This window comes from Astyanax mexicanus, chromosome 2 (genome assembly GCF_023375975.1).
Source record: "Astyanax mexicanus isolate ESR-SI-001 chromosome 2, AstMex3_surface, whole genome shotgun sequence".
Taxonomy (NCBI): domain Eukaryota; kingdom Metazoa; phylum Chordata; class Actinopteri; order Characiformes; family Acestrorhamphidae; genus Astyanax; species Astyanax mexicanus.
The window spans coordinates 4,874,078-4,897,083 of record NC_064409.1 but is presented as its reverse complement, the minus strand read 5'-3'; the positions used below and the strand labels follow the sequence as shown (position 1 = coordinate 4,897,083).

General features: G+C 37.5%; 1 protein-coding gene across 10 annotated transcripts in view; it reads left to right on the top strand.

Annotated features, from left to right (window-relative positions):
• erc1b (ELKS/RAB6-interacting/CAST family member 1b) overlaps positions 1-14,929 on the top strand; it is a 385,708-nt gene extending 370,779 nt beyond the window's left edge. For all 10 annotated transcript variants that reach the window (XM_049475044.1, XM_049475045.1, XM_049475043.1 and 7 more), the window contains one exon: positions 1,905-14,929. In XM_049475044.1, the coding sequence (XP_049331001.1) occupies positions 1,905-2,042 (138 nt within the window). In that variant the 3' untranslated portion in view covers positions 2,043-14,929. The remainder of the gene's footprint in view (positions 1-1,904) is intronic.
• The last annotated feature ends 8,077 nt before the right edge of the window (positions 14,930-23,006 follow it).

Below are 23,006 nucleotides of genomic sequence, written 5' to 3'. Positions count from 1 at the left end.
GTGTGTGTGTATGCGTTCCATCTATCCATTTGGACCATGTGGAGGAGTAGGGGGGGGTAAACCTCCACTGGCTCACTGCTGCTTCACACCTCTGTGAACTCTTCCTTCCCTTCACGTATTTGCCTTTTAGCACTCTCTTTTCCCCCCTTCTTTCAGTATTCCTCTCTTTTATGAAATCTTTATAGTGTGCAGGCCTCATTTTCTGGGCTCTTTGACCCATGTGGGCTTCTGTACTCAGCATTCAGGAGAGAATACCTGCTGGAATATGAACGAGACTGAACAAAAAGGACGGCCTTTGCTAGAAAAGAGCAGCTTGACCCCCTAAATTAGAAGAATTGCAGCATTTCAACATGATGTTACCTGTTAAACTGTTAAACAATATCAGCTTAAACCAGAAAGCACAAAGCAGTCACAGGTACTCTATATATAGACAAAGATATCAGGACATTTAAGTGAATTAAATTTAATTATTGAATTCATGTGTTTCATTCTGAGCTATTGTCACGTGTATACTATACACTGATATGAATAAATGTATGAATGAATGAAGTTACTCTTAAACATTGGCTTTTTAGAAACCTAAGAACACTTCAATCTCATTTTTTTAAATATATATATATATATATATATACATACAACCATTTATACTCATCATTCATCCACACACCAATAGGAATCCAAGCCAAGCCAAGCCAATCTCACACAACATACTCTTAACCGGAAACAACCGTCCACCTGGAGGACTTCATCGAGCACTATAGCATTTTACCCAGTACAGAGTGCCCAAACAATATCTGGGCACACAGTCATATTAACATTTACACATACACACACACACACACACACACACATATTTAATTATGTGTTTACATTAACCCATATAAGCTTAAACCCATTTCTGATTCTTATTGTGGGCTTAAAATATTGTAAAATTATAATAAAACATAAATGACACAACATTTTCCTTATTGTTATTAGCGTTTTCTACAAGAAATCCGGTCAGAACTGGTTATATGGAACATAAAACATTCATTTAAGCAATTGAATGGTTAAATAGTTGGAACACACCTTTAGAAGCAAATAATACCCTTCTAAAAAGAGCTTTAAAATGACTTTTATGGACATTTGCTAACACTAAACATTGCTAACTGCGCTTAAAATATTGCAAATCTAAGCTTACTGTAAGAAAACATAAGTGCAGTTTTCAGGACAGAAATCTGCATAAATTATTGTCCAGCACTCGTTTGATTTTATAAGAAAGGTGTTTTTTGTTGTTTTGTTTAGTTTTTGTTTGTTTTTTTTAGAAAAAAAAAAATAGAACAGAAACATGATGACACCCTTGTTCCTTACTAGTGTTACTTAAAATGCACCTTGTGTATAGAAAAAATAGACCATTCATTGATAATGCACCTTATAATGCGGTGTGACTTATACTCTGTAAATTTACAATCATATATACAGTTCTGGGAAAAAAATAAGAGAGCACTTAAAAATTATGAGTTTCTTTTATTTTACCTACATTTAAAAAACTCAATCACAAGCCATCAAACCACCAAACTGAACTGCTTGAATTTTTGCACCAGGAGTAAAAAAGGCATAAAGTTACCCAAAAGCAGTGTGTAAGACTGGTGGAGGAGAACATGATGCCAAGATGCATGAAAAAAAAAAACTTGCATGATTTAAAACCAGGGTTATTGTAGCAAATATTGATTTCTGAACTCTTAAAACTCTTCATGAATATGAACTTCTTTGCATTACTTGAGGTCTGAAGGCTTTGCATTGTTATTTTATCTTTTGTTTGGAATTTGGGAGAAATGTTGTCAGTAGTTTATAGAATAAAACAACAATGAAACTGAAGTGACTAAACCTGACTTCCTCTTTCTCTCTCTTTCTCTCTCCTGCAGCTGGAGTCGGAACTGGAGCAGTGCGAGAGGGAGAGCGCCGAGCTTCAGGAATATGCCAACTCGGTCCTGCAGCAGATCGCAGACCACTGCCCTGACATCCTGGAGCAGGTGGTGAACGCTCTGGAGGAGTCCTGCTGACCGCAGCGGAGCCCCCTGCTTCCCTGACCAGCTTCTCTAAAATAAAATAAAATAATCTAAAACACCTCCTCGCCAAAGCCAGACCGGCCTCCTCTCACAGGCTTTCTCTTCAGCTCCCCACCTCCTCGTTCAAGAAGCTCAAGGACACCACCCGTGCACATCCACACACCTTCTAACAGCCCACAGGAAGGAGCGGCGTGTAAACGAGCAGAGCATCCGCTCGCAGGAGAGCGGAGGACTGCTGAATTGCCCTCTCGGGGGTCAGAATCAGCATCAGCACCTGGACTGGAGCTCTGTTCCTCACCACCCACTCACTCTCTTCATCAAGCTGCTGGTTTATCTGAAACGTGTTTACAGCTCATTTACACACAGAAAACACCTGGAGGAAGAGGCTTAGACAAACAGGATTAGGTGCAGTATTAAAAAGCCCATTAACTTGCAGTATATTAAAATAAAAAATAGATAAATTAATAAATAAAATAAAATAAAAATAAAATGTTCTCCTAAACCTCAAAACGTTCTTCTCTCTGGGCTCAGCCAGCCTCGTAAATCTGCACATATGGTAGAGAGCTTCACGTCATCCACATCATCTTGTTTCCTCTTTTTTTTTCCTTCATTTCTTTTGTTACACTTATTGATATCACTCTTTATTCTTTATTTTATTTTTTTTGTAATCATTTATGGTGGGGAATCTTCTTTATCTATCTTTAATCGTTATCACTTAAAGCCTTCTTTAGGAAATATTCTTTTTCTTCTTTTATTTTTTATTTTTATTTTTTTTTTATTATTTTTTTTAGTAGATGACCCTTATAATCTAATGGCTTTTCTCACATCTATTCACTGAAGCTCAGCAAGTTACAGGTTATTTTTTATTTTTTAAAACACTTCAGGTCACACAGTTTAGTCTAGAATTCTCTCACACTCCCTTTTTTCTGTCCTCTTTTTCACTATATTATATATTACACAGAAGGGATGATACAGTGGATACTGTTCACATTGTTTGTCTGTATTGTTGATAAGATATAATTTTGTGTGTCTACAAGAGCAGAGGAGAAATGATTGGATGATTTTTGAGCTGCCGTTGGTTCTGTAGCCTTTATGCTGCTAGTGTTCGTCTTTGCCGTGGTTTGGTCGAGGTTTGAGAGTAGCTTTAATGTTGGAAAGGCTTGAAAATGACTGTTAGCGTCTCACAAAGGCTCACTTTAGTGTAAGAGTGCAGAGTTTGCTCACGATTACTAATCAAATGACAGGATTTGTTGGTTTTCTAAGTGAAGATAGTAAGAGATCAATGTGCTTAATTTAACATATTTAAAGGAAATCAAATTTAATTGAGACACGGAGCAGATGCCTTTATTCTTATATATATATATATTTTTTTTTTATATATATATTTATGTTTTCTGCTTTTTTTTCCTCAATATGTTCAGTTATTTCAATATAAAACACACACATATCCCAGATAAGTGTCATGGAAAACATAAGCTAGCATTGTGTACCATGACTTTTGCCATGTCAAAAAAAAAAAATAATTCTGTCCACTCACTGTGCTGTCCACTGTGGGTAGTAATGCTTTCTAGGAATTCCTACCCAACATCAGGCCAGCCTTGCCATGAGCATGCTGACCACTGTGTTCAGCTTTACTTTTAACAAGATAACACCTCACACCTTATATAGGTGTGGGCATTCCCAGGCTTTCCACCGTGGTGGTCACTAGTACTAACACTCTCAAAGAAATTCAATAAAAATCATTGAAAATTGTTACTTTATTTCAGTAATTCAGTTTAAAATGTGAAACTTGGTGATATTGTTGATGTTGTTGTTATTAATTATGGCTTACAGCCAATGAAAACCCAAAAATCAGTGTCTCAGAAAATTAGAATATTATATATAAGACCAATTGGTCAAATTATTTTTGGCAGTGTGGGCAGTGTGCCAAGTCCTGCTGAAAAATGAAATCCACATCTCCGTGTAAGATTTTCCAGGGAAATACTGCATTTTCACAGCACTTCACACTTTCCTCTGCTGTCAACTTTTATCGAGGTGGTTTGGATTTCATTTTCCAGCAGGACTTGGCACAATCTGTCCACACTGCAAAAAGTACCAATTGGTCTTTTGTTATAATATTCAGATTTTCTGGGGGGTTTTTTTATTGTTCATCAACAATAAAATAAATAAACGCTTAAAATAGATCACTATTTGTGTTTATTACATCTATATAATATATGAGATGAGTTTCACATTTTGAACTGAATTACTAAAATAAAGTAACTTTTCAATTATATCAAAATTTTTTGAGATGCAATAGTACACTTAATTGCATGATAGAATAGAAGGGTTTCTCTATTTTCACTTAGAAAATCAACCATATTTTGAGCAGTGGTGCCCAAACTCTTGGTAAATTATGTTCATGTTCCAAACCAAGACATCTCACTAAGAAAAAATGGGTTGGCAGAGTGTTTTATCATTTTTTATTTTTTTATTTTTTGTTCGTTTTCTTTGTTGTCTTTCTTTGTTGTTGTTTTTCAGAAGTCTCCAGCAAAGCAACTCTTATATTAAAGCGTTTAAGCAACGTATCGGTTCCTCTCAGCTTAATTTAGATCATCTATCACTGAGATTATTCCTATTTTCCTATTTTCTTTCTCTCTCTCACTCACTCAAACTCTCTCTCTCTCTCTGTTAAACTCACTCTCAGGCCCTTAAGTTACCACACGGATCACATTTTATGACTATATGAGGCTCTATCTGCAGGCCGAGTGTGTCCATCCTGTTGAGCTCTGGCTGTTTTAAGTGTGATAAGACCTAACCTTGTTCAGCTTGTAATAAATATTGCCTCATGACATGCCTGGTTCTGCAGTTGCTTTTAAAGTCCAACAGTTGGGTTGCTTGATTGCTTGCGGATGACACTAGGCGTAGCCTGCCCTCTGCTCTCTCTCTCTCTCTTTCTCTCTCTCTCTATCTTTGTCTCTTTCTCTCTATTCTTCCTTCTTACTATCTTTAGGATCTTCTTACATCTTCTTGCAACTCATTTTGGACTGTGATATTCTTAAGTTCATAAATTCATAAGTATAGCTGAGCTGATTCAAAGCCTTTCTTCTGTGAAAAGCTGAGAATATGTTATCTTTACAAGTGTCTTTCTTTATTTCTTTATTTCTATCTATTACATGCACAAATTTAAGTAAATTCATAGCAATCCCAACAGATTTGACAAGCTATTTGCTACATACAACTTAAAAAATGAGTTTCTTTGATTATACCAAATTAAAAACCTCTGAACTGCTTGAATTTTTAAACCAGGATTAAAAAAGGCATAAAGTTATCCAAAAGCAGTGTGTAAGACTGGTGGAGGAGAGAACATGATGCCTAGATGCATTAAAAAACTGTGATTAAAAACCACCAGGATTATTCCACCAAATATTGGTTTCTGAACTCGTCAAACTCTTTATTAATATGAACTTTATATTAATATGAATGTTTTTTTTTCTATAAACTACGGACAGCATTTCTCCTAAATGCGTTTATTTGCAGAAAATGAAAAATGGCTGAAATAACAAAAAAAGGTGCAGAGCTTTCAGACCTCAAATAAATGCATTTAGGAGAAATGCTGTCCGTAGTTTATAGAAAAAAAAAAAACAATGTACATTTTACTCAAACATAAACCTATAAATAGCAAAATCTGAGAAACCGAAGTGTTTTTTTAGAGTTGTATCTCCATACACTCTTAAATAGAGGTGCTTCAGATGATCCTTTAACCAATTCCATCCATAGAAGCGCCAATTATCTATTTAAAACAGAATCTCTTGGTGCCAGTTGTTTGGTTTACCCACCACTTTGACACATTTTGACCTCATTGAGTCATAGAAAGCTCCACAGCGTTGGACATTGACAGTGAATGAGTCATGTTACGCAGTACACCGACTGTGTTTGATGATCCAAAGGGCAGTAAGATCCACAATTGGTGCCAATGTTTATTGGCGTGGTGTGTGGTGCCTCAATGGCCATAGTCCCTCGGTCTTTATGCTGGTGGTATCAGAGGGCACGCCCATTCGCGTGCCATTCTCACCCTTGGCACCGGAGATGTTATTACAGGGACTACACAGCATGTCCATAAATGATTTTATTACTTTCATTGACTTTTATTGTCATAATTACTCCTGGTGGGGTTCCTTAAGCGAAAAAGAAAAACATGCCTAGTCTGCCCTTAGAAACACTGATGTTAAGCTAAGTGTGTACTGTATCTATTAGCCTGTCTCTTCTACATACTTTTTTTGAGCTGCTGTTGGTTCTGTAGGCTTTGCCGTGGTCTGATCGAGGTTTATGTCAGGTTTGAGTTCAGCTCTAATGGTGAAGAGGCTCGAAAATGACTGTCAATGTCTCACAAAGGCTCACTTCACTAGAGTGCGTTGTCTTTATATCAGTATGAAACACAGTGTCAATGTCAAAAAAAACACTGTCCACTGTGAGTGGTAATGCTTTCTAGGAATTCCAACCCAACACCAGGCCAGCCTTGCCATGAGCATGCTGACCACTGTGTTCTGCTTTACTCGTAACAAGATAACACCTCACAACGGATATAAGTGTGGGCATTCCCAAGCCGTCCACCGTGGTCACTAGTACTAATACTATCTCTACTCTGCTATAAAGAGTTTATAAAGGAGTTTATTAATGGTTATTAACTAGGTTGTAAAGCTATTAATTAGCAGTTAAAATACATCAATAGAAAGAACAATTAACACGTCTAATAAAATAGTATAGAAAGTCAGTTTAATATAATTTTTAGTTTAATAAAATATTAGTTTACACCACATAATTATCACTGGATAAATCTTAAATCTGGGTAGTTAAATTAATACATGTAACATATGTGTTAGAGCTGACTGATGGGAAAGACAAATATGAACAGTATAAATTATTGTGAAATCAATATTTGGCAAATGACAGGCCACTGTTACCCTTTCTACCTATTTGTTGTAGCTTGCCATCAGCTGCCGGAGCCCCGAGAGAGCATGGAGAGAACTGGCTTTGCTCTCTATCTGTTTTGGTACAGTAGATGCTGTTCTTTCCCCTCATCACCCCTCCTAGGGTGATGTGGATCAGCACAAGGCTGCATCTGTGAGCTGGTGTATCAGAACCAAGTCGCTGCGCTTTCCTCCGAACGTTAGCACTGTGATGCTACTTGGCAATGCTACAGCATCAGCAGCAGTTGGAAAAGAGGCGGAGTCTAAATTCACATGTATTGGAGGAGGCATGTGATAGTCTTCAACCTCCTTGTGTTAGGGCATTACTAGTCCTAATGATTGTATGGACAATTCTAGCCAGAAGCTGCCAGTCACGATCATTACTGCCTGTTGTGCTGTACACTGTGGGTGGTAATACACTACGGATTGAGCTGAGCTAATTCATACTGTATCTAGCAGCCTTCCTCTCTTTCCTCTCTGTCCTCATTGTCCTCACTGTCCTCGCCGTCTCCTCCACACACTCTAGTACACACAGTCCTCTCAGGTTTCTGAAATATGGGGCTCAGTTATCAAGGCTCTGCCTGAATATCCGAACTTAGACTAAACACAGGCCTCTCACACACATGCTCACTCTTGCACGTGCGCACACACACACACACTTACACACACACTCACACACCCTTAGGATTTATGATGTGCACTTTAGGAGCCAGGCTCCTTGCCTCTGTTCGACTCCTCCGAATGCCTCTGAGAATTCCCAAACAAGACAAAAAAAATGCAGTGATAACCAGAACCAGATCAGAAAGAGAGAGAGAGAGAGGGAATATTACTCCGGGTGTCTGTGTGCATGTGTGTGTCCATCAATCCTCATGTCAGAGGCAGTGATTCTCCACGTCTTTCTTGCTCTGGTATTTGTGTGATTGCTGGTTATGGGCAGAGCTAATCACACAGGGGAACAGAGCCGTGTGGAAATTCCCCGCAGGCTTCGGATGACTCGCTCTGTGGGGAGTCTCCTGAGGAGCGAACGTCCTCTCCTGGCTCCTCTCTCAGCAATGTCCCCAAAACAAACCTTCTCTTCCTGCAGTCGAGCTGTAATAAAGGGCGCTTTTCAGGTTTTAGACCACTGTGGTGTCATCAGTTGGGATCTTTTATTTAATTTTTTTTTTGGTATCGTTCGTTCTGTTCTTGCACATTTTTTTTTAAATAATGTTATTTCTAATTGTTATCCCATATTCTCCCAGTTTACCCACTCATTAGGACTCCCCCTATCACTATTGGTGCCCCAACACCAGGAGGGTGAAAACTAGCACATGCCTCCTCCGACACATGTGAAGTCAGACCCCACCTCTTTTTAAACATTTTACCAAGTAGCATCACAGTGCTAACGCTCGGAGGAAATCGCAGCGACTCGGTTCTGATACATCAGCTCACAGACGCAGCCTTGTGCTGATCCACATTACCCTAGAAGTGATGAGGGGAAAAAGTGCCCACCATCTACACACCAAGAAAGAGAGCATGGCCAATTGTGCTGTCTCAGAGCTCCGGCAGCTGATGGCAAGCTGCATGAACAGGATTCGAACCGGCGATCTCCTGATCATAGTGGCTTTAACTCTTTAGTGCGCTGCACCACTCAGAGCCCCATTGATGCAACTGGGAAATTGATTATTGGAAAACAAGCATATCCATTTAGGTCGATTTTTACTTAAATACATAATTTGAACCTTATGAACCTGATCCTGATTTTTTGATAAATGGACTTTAAAAAAAAAAAAATTATAATAATTTTATCACAGTTTTAATGCATCTTGGCATCATGTTCTCCTCCACCAGTCTTACACACTGCTTTTGGATAACTTTATACCACTCCTGGTGCAAGAATTCAAGCAGTTTAAAAGGTCTTATCTTTCTGCAAAGTTTCCAGAATGCATATTTTTCATTGGACAACCACAATATTCCCTGTCCGTAAGTTCTGCTTATTGAAGTTAAGTCCTGTCTTCTTGTGTGAATAAGTGTAATAAGTAATTCTTCATATTTCAGTCTGGAGGTTTATTATTGTGAGTAATCTCAATTGTCAGCTTTGTCAGTGGATTGATGGAGGAGTAGATTCTGTTTGTTTTATATCACTCTGCCAACCTCTTTGTTTTTTTATTCACACATCACATGTTTGGGTACATTTTCTTTATCTATGATGGAGGAATGCTTTGGGCTGTTTGGGTCGAGGATCATCAGATTATGAACACTTTATTCCTGACTTTTAACCCTTAAACTTAGATGGAAGTGTGTGCATTTATATATGTATGTATGGGTTCCTTAAAGGAGAACTCTGGTGTAAAATTGACTTTTGGTGTAGTGAAAGAGTAAAACATGATAAAGAGGACTGACCTTTGTTGAATAGCCAACCTCCCTTCTCCCACAGCTTTCCGAGATCTAGCTATTTTGTGCAGTTTGTCCAAACAGGCTAGAATGGGTTTGAATGGGGCATATTTTGCACCGGGAGATAAATCGTGTTTTATACCGTTATCCAGTTTAAAGTAGCTCAACACGTCTTTGGTAGAATTCAGAGAGCCCTGACATTTAAAACGAGGCATTAATAACTATAAAAGTGCACAAGAAGCTTTTATTAAAAAACACTGTTTATGAAAGCTACATCTCCAGGCGCTAATGCTACGGGTTGTAGAAAGTGTTTTTTAATACTCTTCTTAACTTGTGCACTTTTAAAGTTATTAATGCCTCGTTTTATATCCTCTGAGACTCGGACATCTGCTTGGTTTGCATTTTGAAATTATCCATGCCATCTGGGATCAGAAGGACCGAGTTATTCCAAAAATAAATAGCTTTCTATACATAAACATAATAAGTTTCAAACAAAAAAATTCAACGAGAACTTTTACCTGGACTGGCTGTAGAAACTTTTGACTGGGATTCCCACCATCTTGATTTCAATCAATTGAGCATTATGTTGTCATGTAACCTCTAGATGGTTCTGTAGTGCCTCCATATGAAGCCAAAGGCTCAACTTAAAAAAAAATAAAAGAAGAAGAAAGTATTATGGTGCAGGGAAGCAGAGATATGATGTCCACATATGAGGACATATGAGGTTCTTAAGAGGATATGTCAGGGCTCTCTGGATTCTCTACCAATGAGATGTGTAGCTACTTTAAACCTGGATAACTGTGTAAAACAAAAAAGCAATTTTATCTTCAGGGGCAAAATATCCCCCATTAAAACCCATTCTAAAGCATGTTTGGACGAACTGCACTAAATTACTGGATCTCAGAAAGCTGCAGGAGAGCGGAGGTGTGCTATTTAACAATGTTAGGTACTCTTTATCATGTTTTACTACACCAAAAGTCAATTTTATACCTTTTACAGTCTCCTTTAATAGATGACACCCATCTTCTTGACCCCTGTGTCCGTGCTCTGGGCTGGAGGTCAGCTCCAGCCTCGCCTTTGTGCAGCCTTTGATTTATTTGGTATTGCCTTCCTTCTGAGTGAGGATTAGAGGAGCTTTTGGACAGCTGTGAGAAAAAACACTGCCAGAAAAATCTTCGCCTGGACATGTTTCAAGTACACACACTCGCATTTACACATATCTGTATTTATATATATATATATCAGTTGATAGATGGAGATAAATGTGGTTGAACTGGATGCGTCTCCATGTTTTTGCACAGTGGTGTCTGAGAGGGAGGGGAAATGTCTATCTGAACAAAATGGCCGCCTGACGTCTACTTTACTACTTTACTGCTTTACTTTAAGAAGTGAAGAAGAAATAAGCGAAACTCACATTAACGCGCCTGTCTCACGTGTCTCACGTGTCTCTGAAATCATCTTTTTAAGTGTCAAATCAGAAGCTGTTAACACAAAGATTCCTGAGATCTGTTTTCCGTGTGATGATGTTGATTCTGATGTACTGTTGCTGTATGTACTCCAACCAAGACTTTTGGATTCTGACTTTTTTCGTACATCTATAGGTTTCTTTTCTCTATTTTCTCTATTTTTTATTTTATTTGTAATTTTTTTGCAGCCTGTTGATGATGCATTGTGTGTATGTGTATGTTACATGTGTGTGTGTGACTCAGAGATTGCGATGTGGAGAACTTCAGCTTGTTTTTTCTTTTCTATAAGCGAAAAATGTGCAAAATCTTGACAAAATCTCAAGTTTTATAGGGGTTCACAAGCGACCCTCCATGACTGTGCGCTCCTCAATTACTCACAATGATTCTGAGGCTTAGGCCCAAACCTATTTTACCCCTTTGCCCTATTACTTACCCCTACTCCGATTCTTGTTAGGATGGAGGGGTAGATTAGAGGGGAGGGATAGGGCTTGTTAGCCTTTTAAACAAAAAAGAGATTTTCGGAGAATCACTGGTAAGAAACTCAGAAAAGTAACTTTTTCTCTTGTTAAAAGTGAGGATTAGCACTATATCACCATAGTTTAATCTGTAGTTTCAATGATTTATACGCAAATTCTTCATAACAAGCTTAAAAAAAGATCGCTAGTACTATGTCTCAGTAGCTAGCTCGCTAACTAACTGTCCCGTTCCACCTTAAATGGTGCAACAGTAGCCAGAGGCTGCAGAATTTAAGGTGGAATGGAGAAACTAAAAACTATTAACTAAAATAAAAACTAATCAGAGCTAATTTTAGCTCTTCTTCCACAGAGAAATTAAGAAATGGAGAATAATAATTAAATAATTAAAGGAGAACTCCTTTTGTTAAAAAAATGACTTTTTTGCTGTAGTAAAATATGATTTAAAAAAAGTACTTGTCTTTGATGAATAGCACGCCTCCGTTCTTCCACAGCTTTTAGAGATCCAGAAATTTTAACAGTTTCTCCAAACAGGCTAGAATGGGTTTGAATGGGGTATATTTTGCCCCTGCAGATAAATCGCGTTTTACACTCTTATTCAGCTCAAAGTAGCTTCACACTTAATTTCTAGAATCTGGAGAGCAATGACATTTAAAATGAGGCATTAATAACTTAAAAACTATGCTGGCTTCTACGCTGTGTGGAGTCTATGTATGTAGCATAGGAGTAATGGCGGCGCTCGGATCTGAAGCTAGCATTATGGGATGTAAACAGTGTTTTTTAATAAGCTTCTTGTGAACTTTTTTTTAGTTATTAATGCCTCATTTTGAATGTCAGGGCTCTCCAGATTCTAGCAAGGAGGTGTGCAGCTACTTTGAGCTGGATAACGGTGTAAAAAGGGTTTTTTATGCTCTGTATCACCCAGTTGGAAGGGTGTTTGGACACACTGTTAAACTGTTAAAATTTCTGGATCTCAAAACGCTGTGGGGGAACAGAGGTGTGCTATTCATCAAAGGTAAGTACTTTTTATTTATTATGTTTTACTACACCAAAAGTCCCAAAAATTTACACCGGCGTTCTCTGCGTTTCTGCACCATCTCTCACCATCATCTGAAGACCAGCAGCAGCAGCTAGGTTGCTGAACTTTTTGGGTTGTCCCAATTCTTAGGGTGTAAGATTTCACTTGAAGGGTTAAAACATTTAAAAACAAGGGGTAGGTTGGGTAAAAAGTGGTAGAACCAAGGGGTGAAATGGGATTGGGCCTCTCATATGATCTCACAGCGTATTTCAGGCAGATAGAGTCGTCGCGGAGTCGTCTTAGGTCGTCTTTTGTTGGACTGTAGAGTCATCACTCACTCTCCCAGCGTGTTTACCCTGGTTTAGAAAGACACTCGTGCTTTATGATCTCTTAAGTAGAGCTCCATTAAACGGTTTACTCGTTCGCTCAGCTTCGATTGTCATTATTTACCCGGGCGCTCAGTCGACACGTCTGGGATTCCCGTGCGTCTCTTCCCTCCACTGCGTTTGATGGGTCGAGACTGTTTACAGGACGAAACCACCATAAACATCTGCTGAAGGATCGGGCCGGGTTATGTCTGACTTTAAAAAATTAGTGTTTTAGTCTGAATGAATCTGTGCCAATCGATGTTAGTCTTTGCTCTGTAACGTGCCACTGTTAAATCCTGCCCGTCCGTCAGCAGCCCAGAGTTTCAGTCCATCAAATTTCATCAAAAATAAAAAATAAAACGACCCTAGATCGTTATATGTGTTGCTCACTTTACATTATATTGCGTTATAGAAAATAGGGTACCACTTTAAAGTAATACTTTTATAAATGGTTTGTAAATTAGATTATTACTTATTTTTGATTATGTTGTAAATGCCTTAAAAAAAACATTGGTAAGAAGCTACAACACATAAATTGAAACAGCAAAAGTGATTCAATACATACAAATAAATTAATATGACAGGTTGATGCTGATTATTGGAAAAGAGAGAGGTTTAAAAGTACATCACTGATGCCATTTCTATGTATGTGTTATTATATATTTATTAACTGTTAATAATGGATTTTAAAGTATTTGCAACCTAATAAATAACTATAAACCCTTTATAAAGGAGTCTTATTTTAAAGTGGTACAGAAAATAGGCCACTGTAAAATAAGACTCCTTTATAGAGGGTTTATAAAGGTTTATTAAGAAGTGTATAAATGGTTATAAATTAGGTTGTAAATATTTAAAAAAACATTAATAAGCACTTAATAAACACACAAATAGAAAGAACAACAGTGACGATTCTTTTTTTTTTTTACATATGTAATAAAATAATATATAAAGTAACCGAAATATAGTTTAGTCATTTGATATTTGTTATTATAGTTAAATTAATTAGTTATTATAGTTACTAACCAAAATGTTAATGATGACTGATGGAAAATACAAAGTAAGATAAGGATCTAGAAAGATCTGAAGTTTAACAGTATAAACTAATATGGAATTTCTATTTGTTACATTGAATTTCGCATGGCATGTGTTCTAACTGCTTATTAATGGTTTATTACCCAATTAAAAACATGAATAAACTCCTTCTTTTTAAACTATTTATATTCCCTTTATAAGGAAGTCTAATTTTAAAGTGGTACCAAGTCAATAAGTCTAATAAATAAGTCTATTATAAGTCTAATAATAGGTGATAGAGGTCAAACCAAAGACGTGCAACCAACAAAAGTACTTTTCTTTAAAGAGTACTTTACAGTATTGAATAGGGCTCGTTTTTTTATGATAAGAGTATGTACAGTATGAATGAGAAGGGCTGAGTTAGAAAAAGCATGGACCTAATCGATCTATCTGACAATGAATTGCTTGACTGTTATCTAAAGAATTAATCAAAAATAAAATTAAAAAAAACGAAGAAAAATATATGGATTTATTATATCTGCTTTTCAAGCTGTACGCTTTCATCATCAACACCATTTCTGTTAACTATAATAGACAAAAAAGCTATAATTACACCATTACAGTTTTTAAGTGTGTTTTGGCTTTAGCTGTTGTTCAAAGTAATCAGTCAATAAACCAATCAATCAATCAGTCAATCAATTAACCAATCAAACGATGAATGGATAAGTCACTGCATTCCCATAGTCTCTCTCTCTCTCTCTCTCTCTCTCTCTCTCTCTCTCTTCCTTTCTTTCTTCAAAATCCCAGTAAACCCAGTAAAAACCCTGCTTGCCTTCTTCCACAGTGTGAGTCCAGCTTTTCTACTGGCTCTCACTGTATTTTCTACAGCATGACTAGAGACACAGTCAGGGAGGGCACTCACCCCGCCCACTTTAATTTAAATAAAGTAAAAAAAATCGAGAAATATATAAAAATAAAATAGAACTTCAGTTAAAAAGTTTTTTTTTTCTTTCATTGGTTTGATTTCATTTGTTTGATTGATTTTCACGTTTAAGAGAAACGTGTACTGCCTTCTCTCCTTTTGTGAAAACGCTGAAGATTTCTGTAAAAATAAAAAAAATAAAAGAAAAATGATGAAAACGAAGATGATGCTACAGAGAACAGAGATAAAGGCATTGTATTCATCTTTTTGCCTGTGTATATATATAAACACTTCATTATCAGCCTCGCCTCGCTGTGTCTTCTGTTGTTTCTGTGTGTTGTGAAAGGTTGCCATACCAGCACATAAAAACTGATACACACACACACACACACACACACATATAGACGAGAGAGAAAAGTCACAATGCAGATTATGACCTTACAGTCAGTCACCGTAGTCTGCAGTCCTCCATTCAGGGATGTCTTATCATACTGCTGCTCGCTCATGTGGGGCCCTGTTCCCATCTTTTTAACCCTTTCAGGCCTAAAGTTCAAGGATTCAAGGAGATTTTATTGTCATTCGCATCACATGTGGTACATGAGGTGGAACGAAATTGTGATCTCACGATCCAGTTTTACACCCAAAGAGCTGTTATTAATAGATATATAGATAAAAAAAGAATACAATAAAAGAAATAGAAAAAGAAATGGTGTTGTTTTTAGACTCTTTTAAGCACATAATTAATGTTAGTAATAATTAGTAAGTGTGTAGTAATAATAGCAGTAGTAATAATCTTTATTTATACATACATAAATGCAACTCAAAGTACTTTACAGACTGAATCATGAACACAAAAATGATTAATGCCATTAATAAAACATTTGCACACACTATAAAAAGTTAAAATAGGGCTCCGAGAGGGTTCCAGTGGACTAAGCGTTGTTCATATAGCTCGTTATCAGCTGCCGGAGCCCTGAGAGAGCACAGTCTCTCTCTCTCTCTCTCTCTCTCTCTCTCTCTCTCTCTCTCTCTCTCTCTCTCTCTCTCTCTCTCTCTCTCTCTCTCTCTCTCTCTCTCTCTCTCTCTCTCTCTCTCTCTCTCTCTCTCTCTCTCTCTCTCTCTCTCGGTGGGTACAGTACATGGAGCTCTCTCCCCTTATCACTCCTAGGGTGAGGACGATCAGCACAAGGCTGCGTCTGTGAGCTGATGTATCAGAACCGAGTCGCTGCGCTTTCCTCCGAGCGTGCTGATATAAGACCAATCAATTTGGATATTTTTAAGTTAATTTTTAAGTTAAAGTTACAAGAGCATTGAAAGTATCCTCAGGTGTAGTCACAAAGACATCAAAAATGTTACAATGATGAAACTGGCTCTCATCAGGTTCACCCCAGGAAAGGAAGCACGTGATTTCCCCCATTTTCCTCGAACAAGATAAGTTTATCAGAATTGCCAGCCTCCTAAATGATCACCTAAATCCTTCACAGAGTATTTTGATTTGTTTGGCCTAATATACCAGTATCTCCAAACTGAATGCTAAGTTCCATATAATGGGAGCGCCCTAAAAAGATTGTCGAACACAAAACGAATCAATGGCAGAATGAGCTGTTTTTCATTGAAAGAGAAGATTTGGGTTTAAGATTTTTATGGGTGCAACCTTAGCACATTCTCAGCTCTGCTGTTCATCTCAGTAATGTATGTTCCTTACAAATATTCTCCATTTAAAAGAGAAATTATAAGGCTTTCCAACTGTATAAGATTTATTGATATGAAGCATTAAAACAACCAAGAAATACACAAATCAACCAAAAACACAAATTCCCTTACTTTTTTATGCTATGTTTAGTTTGATGTTTAGTTTAGTTTAATGCAGGCCACGTATGTGTTCTATTGAATCACTGATGGAATAACCTGGTCTGTATTCAGTATATATTTAGTATATTCAAAATATATTTTCAGTATTTCTGCATGAATATGAACTAAAACATTATCAGATTTTCACACTAAAAGACCTAAAAGTAGATAAAGAGAACCCATTTAAACAAATGTGGCAAAAAAGTTTAAACATGGTCATTTATTTATTAAGGAGAATTATCCAGTATTACATATTTCTAAGTGGCAAACGTATGTGAACCCCCAGGATTAACAATTAATTCAAAGGGGCAACTAGAGTTTTTCAATCATCTGGGCCATATAGCTTGCTTTCATTGACAGAAAAATTAATTGTGAAGTACAACTCTGAATCCGTTTCTCTGATTTTGTTATTTATATGTTTATGTTTGAGTAAAATGAACACTGTTGTTTTATTCTATAAACTACAGACAGCATTTCTCCCAAATTCCACATAACATTATTGTCATTTAGAGCATTTATTTGCAGAAAATGAGAAATAATAACCAAAAAGGATGCAAAGAAAACAACGTTTTAAGAGACAAGAATCAATATTTGGTGGAATAACCCTGGATTTTAATCACAGTTTTCATGCATCTTCCATATTTAGTCAGCTGACCTCATTCTTTCAGCACATACTGTTGCTGAACCTAAACCTGCAGACCAACTGCAGCATCAACCAACCAACCCCACATCATTTACTTACTTAAATCCAGGTGGTGTATAATTACGTACTGTAGGCTACACCAGTATGACTGTGTGTGTTTTGAGTCGTATTGTGTCCCCTATGTTTGTTCCCTCCACAGGACTATCACCCTCTTCATCGCTCCCCACCTTTCTCACTAAAGATAAGACTGGATGATGTAGCTCTTTGTGCTTCAGACCCTCCAGACCAGAAAAGGTATCCGTGTGGTCTGCTGAGATGTCCTTGAGCTCCTCCTCCTCCTCTTTCTCTTCTTCTTCTTCTTCTTCTTCTTCCCCCGGCTGCTTTAATGTACGGACCCCCTGATGCTAGATCAGCTGCTGATAAAACACAGCACCACTATAGCCACCCACTTACAGCCTTCCTATCACTGCACTCATCTCACACTGTATTATATGGTGTGTAATAAATCACTGTGCTGATAACAGGAGAAGCATTTAGCACAGCACTGCATTATACACATGTCTCCAAACTCTGTGCCAAGATCAGAGTGAGCCAACGCAATAATAACACAGAGAGGAAAACACCCAGAGAAGGTAAGAGGAGCATGCTGGGAATCTACAGTGCTGAGGTGCTTTAATGTTTGTGAACCTTTAGAATTTTCTATATTTCTGCTTTAATATGACCTAAAACATCATCAAATTTTTAGTCCTAAAAGTCCTAAAAGACGAAAAAGAGAAGCCAGTTAAACAAATGAGACAAACATATTACACTAGGTCATTAATTTGTTAAAGAAAATTATATAAAAAATAAATATGTGAACCTCGAAGGAATAACAGTTAATTTTAAGGTGAAATTAAGAGTTTTTCAATCATCCAGACCATATATCTTGATTTAACTACTGGAAAAAACAAGCCATCAAACCAAGCTGAACTGCTTGAATTTTTGCACCAGGAGTAAAGCAGCATAAAGTTATCCAAAAGCAGTGTGTAAGACTGGTGGAGGAGGAGAACATGATGCCAAGATGCATGAAAAAAACTGTGATTAAAAACCACCAGGGTTATTCCACCAAATATTGATTTCTGAAATTAAATCTTTACAAATGTAGCCAGGTGGTGAATTGAGAATACACCTTTAAAATGTGTGTCTGTAACTTTAAGAAACACAATCAGAAGTGTTGTTACCCTGAGAGAGGAAAGGGAGGAGCTAAGAGCATGGTAGAGAAGGAGGCTCAAGCTGCAGTGAATGGTGGTGCTCCGTTTTGGGATCCATCCAGAGCCATCCTAATGAAATAAGAGGTAAAAATCAGGAAATACTGAACAATATAAGGTTTAGTTGGCCTATAACAGTAGTAGATGCCTATATTGCCTTTCTAAACATGTATTTTGGATGAATCACAACCAGATGCGGGCAGATGGCATTGTTTCAGTGGGGTAGTGTGCTCCTCGTGGTCAAGCCTTGTATTTTTCTGGGTTACAGAAGCTGTTTATCCAAGTTCTCTTAAAGAAATGCTCAAGTCTTGTTGAGTAAAGCTGAGTAAATCGAGGTGAGCTTAAAAACAAATATTAAAAGAGCTCTGTTAATGGTATTAATGTGGTATTAATGTTATTTATCTATTTTCTGTAATTAGTGCCACTACCAAATACTGTACTGTGTTCTAAGCTAGGGTTTTACAGTGTATTCATTTTATTTTTGTTATTTTGAGTACAATTGAGTACAAGCTCTGATAAACGTCTATAAATCTGTACACTGCAGTTGCAGTAAGTCAAAGATAGGTGGTGCAGTGTTGTTGTGCACTGAGAATAATATTTCTGCTCAGCCAGTGAAAGTGCTGATAGTCTGTATTTTGCTTTTATTTCATATACATTTTTATATTTCATAAAAATCAGAATAAAATACCCAAAAAGCTCTGCATCTTTTTTTGTTATTTCAGCCATTTCTCATGTATTTTCTTCAAATAAATGCTCTAAATTACTATGGTATTTTTTACTTGGAATTTGGGAGAAATGTTGTCTGTAGTTTATAGAATAAAACAACAATGTTTATTTTATTCAAACATAAACATATAAATAGCAAAATCAGAGAAACTGATGCAGAAAATGAAGTGCTCTCTTATTTTTTCCAGAGCTGTATATCAGACAATTCTATAAAGGAAAATGTCAGGATGTCTGCACATGAATTGAATCTCAAGAGAGGGAGGATCATGCAGCAGGACAATGACCCTATTCAGCATTTAAAATTTGCCGCTGCGCACAGAGAGTCGCAGCTGTGAGCAGTAAATGCAGCACGTACCGCGCTCTTAGTGTGTGAACAGCATGGAGCAGCAGAGACAGTGTTTGTTCATAGGAGTATATTATCTGGCTAATATATCAGATATAACAATATAACAGTTAGTTCCGACCTCACAATCTGATTGGTTGAGAAGTGTTTTAGCCGTGATGATATTCGTGATAACATCACGGCCTTCTCACACTAAACTTGTATCCCTCCGCCGACGCGTTTCCGAGTAACGGCGTATATACACAGTACAGTTTTGAATCATCGCCTCCACCGGCACCAACAGCAGCGTTAGCTTAGCACAGGCTAGTGCTCAGCCGTGGCACACTTGCCCGCAGCGCTGACTCGTCTTATGTGGAAAAAAGGGAAGGAAAATCGCTCGGCTAATTCCGTCTGACAGCCAGAACGATAACTTAACCAGCCAGGCTAGGCTAAACTAAGTTAATGCTGAGCTAAAGCAAGCTACGCTGACTGGGAATTTCCGAAGCGCGGATAGCTTGACTCCGGTCACCTACCCACAGTCCAGCCACACCGGCAAGCTAACCAATACCACCCAGCAAAACAAGCAGAAATGCTCAAAAAATGCGCAGCGTTCACCTGAAGACGACTCCACAGAGCAGGAGAGGAGAGTATTAGTGTTATTTCACGCTCCTAACGTTACCATCTTCACTTATTCCCAATTTTGATTTCAAGCTAACTTTTGTGGTGTTAGTCTGTATGAACCATACACTGTATGTAGTTAAGTTTCAGTTCTGTTACAGTTGTGGTGGAACTACTTTTTGGCGGAAGGAACAGTCCATATTAAAGCATATTCAAACTGAATTACTTAAAGTACTTTAATTTATTTTCTTTATTCATTTTGTAAAAATAAACTGTTGTATAAAAGCAATAGAACACTCCCTCTTGTGTTCTATTGCTTAATTAAACTTTTAGGGTCAAACTTTGTGTATAAAAACATAATAACACATTACTGATTCCAAATGAATTGCCTGCGTTAACGCTTTAAAGTTGATAGCCCTTCAAAAATGTACTATTTTAAATTTGTACTATTTTCCCCTCATCTGCACCAAGCTTGCTTTTCTAAAGTGCAAGAGGAGCAGCTGAACCACCTTATAAAACATGTAGAGCTTAGCAGTGCAGCCCCCTGCAGCAGCAGAGGCCCAGCTCCATGCCCTGAAAACAAGGCTAAATGCAGGGTAATGATAGAGACACAAAGACAGAGAGAAAAAAGATAGATAGAGAGATAGAGGAAGAGAGAGAGGTGTTTCCGTCGATGCCTCTCTCGTCCCAGCGTCTCGGGGATCCTGGATGCCCACGCTAACCATTCACTGATTGGCATTCAGCGTGGCCCCGCAGAGCGCCCGTGCCCAAACAGGAGTGCACCCAAACTGTAGAGGTCCTTCTGTTTAAAGTGTGTGTATATATAGAAGCGCATTTCTGCATGTGGTTTTCACAGAGCGAGAGAAAAAGAGAGAGAGAGAGAGAGGATAAGGAGGACCGTGTGTGTGGGCGTGGAAATGATGTGGTTTCAGCCAAGGCAGCCAAAAACACACTGATTGCGAGAAAGGAGGGAGGAGAGAGTGAAAAAGCCAGTCCCTAAAATAACAGTCTGTCCATAGGAACCATGGAAAAGTTATGCTTCTTTAAGTCTTTTCACATCACTGACTTCATAAATGTCATAAGGAAAACATGCCCTCATGAATGTAAGGGATTATACGGCCTCTCTAACATGTCACAGGCCAAGCATTGCTGGAGATGATTTGGAACTGCTGTGCTAAACTGTTGTGGTTTAAATGTATATAAAGTTCAGCAGAGTTGACTATAGGCATGCAAATGACGTCTTAAACGGACAGTTTTCTCTTTTCTTTTTTTTCCCAGAATTGAAGCAACAAAGCAGGGAAAGCAGGGTTACGAAGGTCCAGCGCTGGAAATGAATATGTAATGTTCGCGGATGGCATTTCCAAGAGTGGAAAATACTTACGTAACTCTGCTTTGTTACTGTAAATGTTCTTTTAGATGATTTGCTATTGTGTTTGTACATTTCCATGAGGAAAAAACATATTTGTACTCCTTATATATTTTCATTTAGACATTCAGAATAAAATAGAATAGAAAAAAAACTGGTGTATCCTTCCTGGCCCTCACAGCGCACAGCTTACCCATAGTTCACTGCTCATTAACACAACAGCAACAGAGCAGAGCATCATTGCAAAGTCATTTTTAAGTTTTTTAAATTGTTTATCAATTATTTCTTCAAAAGAGAAAAAGCACATGCATTTTGCAACACATTTTTTTCATGCATCTTTACATATGAAAATAATAGTAACCAAATAAATAAATATGAAAAGGTAGAAGAAAAACATTGATGTGATATGATCAATTATATCTGATCATATATACCACAATGGATTTACCAGAATCTTTCTGGAGTTTAGTGCAGGATCTTTTATGAATTGCAATTGACAGATAATTGGAAATCCAAGTAAGAAATAAGGGAATAGTGGGATTAAACAAAACTGAATAACCGTTTTCTTTGCAGCTGCAAAAGTAGTTAGATTAGATTAGATTAGATTAGATTGATAAACGGATGGATAGATGGACGGAGTGAGCTCTGGAAAAAATTAAGAGACCACTTCAATTTCTGAATCAGTTTCTCTGATTTTGCTATTTATAGGTTTATGTTTGAGTAAAATGAACATTGTTGTTTTATTCTATAAACTACAGACAACATTTCTGTTTATTTACAGAAAATGAGAAATGGATGAAATAACTAAAAAGATGCAGAGCTTTCAGACCTCAAATAATGCAAAGAAAACAAGTTCATATTCATAAAGTTTTAAGAGTTTAGAAATCAATATTTGGTGGAATAACCCTGGTTTGTTTTTAATCACAGTTATTTTTTTATGCATCTTGGCATCATGTTCTCCTCCACCAGTCTTACACACTGCTTTTGGATAACTTTATGCTGCTTTACTCCTGGTGCAAAAATTCAAGCAGCTCAGTTTGGTGGCTTGATGGTTTGTGATCATCCATCTTCCTCTTGATTATATTCCAGAGGTTTTAAGAGCTGTAAATATGAGTATAATAAGACCTTATAACCAATTAATAAACTCTTAACGCTCCATTAGTTAAGTAGTTTATTAATGTACCCTTATTATAAAGTGTTACACACTATTTTGATTATTTTTATCTGGCATTTAAACAACTTATAAATTAGTGAAAAAAAAATGTAATAATTCAGTGTCTAAAACCTCAATCTGCTGCTGAACACCAGAAGCTGAACCCCCATCAGCGCTCTTCCCTCGATGCTGTAGATCTATGAGATTACAAAGAGCCAGACAGCTAATTACAACACCATTACCACACACACACACACACACACACACACACAATCACACACACACACACACACAACTACAGAAAGATGCAGACTCATAAAACCATTACAGGCTCTGACAGGTTCTGGAGGAGGATCTGACCTGGAGCTACGACCACAACTGAGACTCGGCGCTGAAGACGATGCCTCACAGGAACAAGTGTTCGTCCTCATCACAGATGAAGATGAGCAGAT